This window comes from Phoenix dactylifera, unplaced genomic scaffold (assembly GCF_009389715.1).
Source record: "Phoenix dactylifera cultivar Barhee BC4 unplaced genomic scaffold, palm_55x_up_171113_PBpolish2nd_filt_p 000918F, whole genome shotgun sequence".
NCBI classification, from domain to species: domain Eukaryota; kingdom Viridiplantae; phylum Streptophyta; class Magnoliopsida; order Arecales; family Arecaceae; genus Phoenix; species Phoenix dactylifera.
In genome coordinates, this window is record NW_024068278.1 from 128,035 (window position 1) to 132,161 (window position 4,127).

General features: G+C 47.1%; 1 protein-coding gene across 1 annotated transcript; it reads left to right on the top strand.

Moving 5' to 3' along the window:
* The first annotated feature begins 254 nt into the window (after positions 1-254).
* Positions 255-2,982, top strand: LOC103723292 (pectinesterase-like). Its single transcript, XM_008814171.2, has 2 exons — positions 255-1,389; positions 2,109-2,982. The coding sequence occupies exons 1-2, from the start codon at positions 306-308 to the stop codon at positions 2,786-2,788; spliced, it is 1,764 nt and encodes a 587-aa protein (XP_008812393.2). The 5' UTR covers positions 255-305; the 3' UTR covers positions 2,789-2,982.
* The last annotated feature ends 1,145 nt before the right edge of the window (positions 2,983-4,127 follow it).

Genomic DNA, 4,127 nt, shown 5'->3' on the forward strand with positions numbered 1-4,127 from the left:
TCTGCTAGTAATCTGATATAAGCAAAGAGCTTATATCAGTTCTTTGATAATCTGTTAAAGGGCTTCCATTGACCGACTTGTTGAAACAGAGAGATAAGGAGATGCCTTCTTTGACCTCTTCCGCTCAGCTTGATATGACGTATGGACCATCAATACGTTCAATAGGACCCATGAGTTTGACTCCTCTAGTAAAAGGTAGCTTCCCTCTTCCCTGAAACTCTCCCTATAAAAGCTTGTGGAACCTTAACCAATGCTCATCAAACACCCCATCTCTCTCTCTCTCTCTGTGTCTCTCTCTTAGTGTCATGTTCCCCTTCGGCAGCATGAGCATGTATGAGAGAGTGAGCTCCAAGGATAGGGAGAAAAAGAAAAAGTTCATCTTGTGGGCATGTGCCATCTCCTTAGTGATTATTCTATCAACTGCGCTATCCCTGACAACCACAAAGCAAGCAGGAGCTAAACCCAAGGGTCTAGCTTCCTCTTACCATTCCTTCAGTACAGTCTCTAGGGCTGCCGCCGCCACCACCACCACCACCTCCACCACCACCACCACCACCACCAAGATCTCTAGCGCCATCACCTCTGCCTGCGAGGCCACCCACTACCCAAATGCATGCGAGTCCGCCCTCGCCTCCCTTGCCGGAGCACCGACAAAGTCAGCGAAAGAGGTCTTCGACGTGTCCGTCCAATTTGCCATGGGCCGCGCCCACTCGGTCCGCGCCATGGCCTACAACCTAACCCTCAATCACCAGAAGCTCGGGTCCGGCCGCCCCACCGGCATGGACGACTGCCTCGAGCTCCTCGACATCACCCTGGATCAACTCAACGACGTCCTCGACCCGAAGAAGAGCTCGAGTCCTCACGACATCAAGACCTGGCTCAGCGCGGCCCTCACGAACCAGGCGACGTGCAAGGATAGCCTCCAGATCGTCGAGGCCTCCGACGGGAAGGATGCCATGAGCCGCCAGGTGGAGAGCTTGACGCAGTTCATCAGCAACTCGCTCGCCCTCCACATGAAGCTCAACGGTACTGGAAGCGATGCCGGCGGCCGGAAGCTACTATCCGACGGATTTCCGGCATGGCTGTCCGCCGCGGACCGAAAGCTCCTGGAAGCTCCCCCGGAGGACGTCCGGCCGGATGCGGTGGTGGCGAAGGATGGCAGCGGCACCCACAAGACGATCAACGAGGCCATCGCCTACGTGTCGCTGGCCTCCGGCGGCGGTGGCAGGAGCGTGATACACGTGAAATCCGGGACCTATAATGAGTACATCAAGATCCCAACCAAGCAGAAGAACGTCATGCTGATGGGAGACGGGAAGGGCAAATCCGTCATTGTGGGCAGCAAGAACGTTGAAAACGGGTATACGACCTACGGTTCCGCGACCGTCGGTGAGAATGAGCTCTCTCACTCTCTCTAACTCTTACCATTCCGGTTTTACCCCGAGAAATGCCAAAATTCTTGGTCGTGGTAATTCTTACGTGACAGGTCCAAAAGCAGCTACTAGCAACGTCGGCTCAAATGAGAGCCAAGGTTCCATTGTGCTGTGGACCATTTCGCTTGTGAAATTTGAACTTGGATGTAGCCATCATGGGGGGGCAGATTAGTTGCATTAATGGTCGTCTCACTTAGTGGCCCCTCTCAAATAATGTTTTGAAGGGATGGGCTCAATTAGTGTTACGTCCATTTTAACGCTAGCCTCAATGTGGTAAGTGTATACCGTACTGCACCGGCTTACGTCCATATCAAATGTTAGTTAAAGCCCGGACAAGATAAGAATCCGTACATAAATGAAAAAAATACTCACCAATCTTCTCCCTCAAAATATAAATGAAAAAATCCCAGATTCCTGCACGATAAATATGATCAAATTGAGGACCGAATTCTAGCTGGGTTAGTGGCACACGAAGAACAGCATGGGCCACTTAGAGAATGCCACGAATGAAGTCAATTCGGTTGTAAAATTCTAAAGAATCTAAAGATAGATATATGTTCCTTCCAGCTGTATTTGATGTCTCATCCCCCATTATTTTTTCTTCAATATCTAAACAGCTTTGACGTCGCTCGAAAACTTTGCGAAAAAGGTTGATAGTTTTTTTGTATTCTTCAGCTGCCATGGGTGCAGGCTTCATCGCCAAGGGCGTCACCATCATCAACAACTCCGGGGCATCGAAGCAGCAGGGCGTGGCCTTGCTTGTCGGCGGGGATAAGTCCGTGATCTACCAGTGCTCCATACAGGGATACCAGGACACCCTCTACACCCTCTCCAACCGGCAATTCTATTCACAGGACGACATCTACGGCACCGTCGACTTCATCTTCGGCAACTCGGCAGTGGTCTTCCAGAACTGCTACATCCAACCTCGGAAGGCCGGCGGGGGCCAGAAGAACGTCATCACGGCGCAAGGCCGGGAGGACCCGAACCAAAACACCGGCATATCGATCCACAAATGCAGGATCGTCGGAGCGTCGGACTTGGGCGGGACTCCGACCTACCTTGGTAGGCCATGGAAGAAGTACTCGAGGACGGTGGTGATGGAGACTTACATGGATGACTCCATCGACCCTGCAGGATGGGAGCCATGGTCGGGCAGCTTCGCGCTTTCCACGCTCTACTATGGGGAGTACGCCAACACTGGCCCAGGGGCCTCCATATCCGGTCGGGTCGGTTGGTCTGGCGTCCACTCGTCGCTCTCCGCCTCCGAGGCATCCAAATTTACTGTTTCTGAATTCATCTTTGGTGACTCATGGTTGCCGGGCACCGGCCTCAGCTACAACGCCGGACTCTGATATGCTATCCCGCCGGCGTGACTATATGCATAAATTATCACTACTGTGGCCCAGTTTGAACAAGTGTAAGATATGCATGTTGGTTTTTATTTATGTACTGCTATCTGCAACTCTGCAAGCGTAGATTAAATCATCACGCTATAACAATAAATGTGAACTTGTTTGCTACTAAGTGTTATCCTTTTAAACTCGCATGGTATTCATGTTTGATATATGTTTTGCTTGCCTCCTTTAGATGAGGTGGGGCAGGAGTATTCCTTATGTTGTAATGTAAATGGACAATGCCATACTTTGCGTCTCCCAGCCTGCAACCAATTATAGACACCAGGGGTCCAAGTTGCTTCAGCTATCCGCAAGAAAGACAGATGCTTGAAAGAGAGCTATAATATGGAATCTTTCAGGCTTTGGGGACCCCTACCAATTATTCATGCTAGATTTATATGCCAAGCAACCGCGGCCGGCCATCATCATTTTTGGCTGAAAGCGAAAGGATTGCTTCGTCGGTCGGTAAGATTACATGATTTTCTGTAAACTAAGGTGGTTTTCACCTCTCTATTTTGCATGATAGAGCTTGATAGATTACTTCAGGAAGTTGGTGTTTTTGTATATTCTTCTCAGAGGTTTGTACCACAATATGATTGTAGGAAAAAAAAAAATACAAAAACTGATCAAGAAAAGTGTATTCTTGATGAAGAACAATGGAGAAATGAGGCTAGCTAGGATGTTACTACTTGAAAATGGACTCAAATTTCATTGATTCAAGTGTGTTTTCTGAAGTTACAAAGCTGGAAAATTTATAGGCAAATTTCCATACGAATTTACACTTATTAATGACATAACTTTATAAGAGACAAGAACCAAGTTCTTAGAACATATTCAAAGTAATAATAAATTCTTCTCAAGAAACGAAGTTCATGAAACAGAAAATTCATGAACCACAAAAACCAAAGAGACAACATTAACTAACCTCGGAAACCAAAAAGACAAAAGCCATAAGTCAAAGAGACAAAACATATGTATAGCTTATAATTTCTAACAATGATTACATGAACCTATAAAAAATATGATTGCTAGCATCTGAACGGTCATGAAATCAGCAAAAAAGGGTTTAAAAAAGAAGAGTCATTGCTTTTTTTTTAGGTCTGCAAGAATGCTTAAGATCTGTGAATTTTAAAAATTACTTGATGATCGTTAATGAAGCTTGATCTTCTAAAACTAATTTGATCCCGGATGCCAGCCCTGGAGAGGTTATAACTTGGACTTGGAAAGATAAAAGTAAATCTATAGGAAGGTTTTGCATGGTTTGAAATCAAGATGAACCATTGATTGTGGCAGTCAT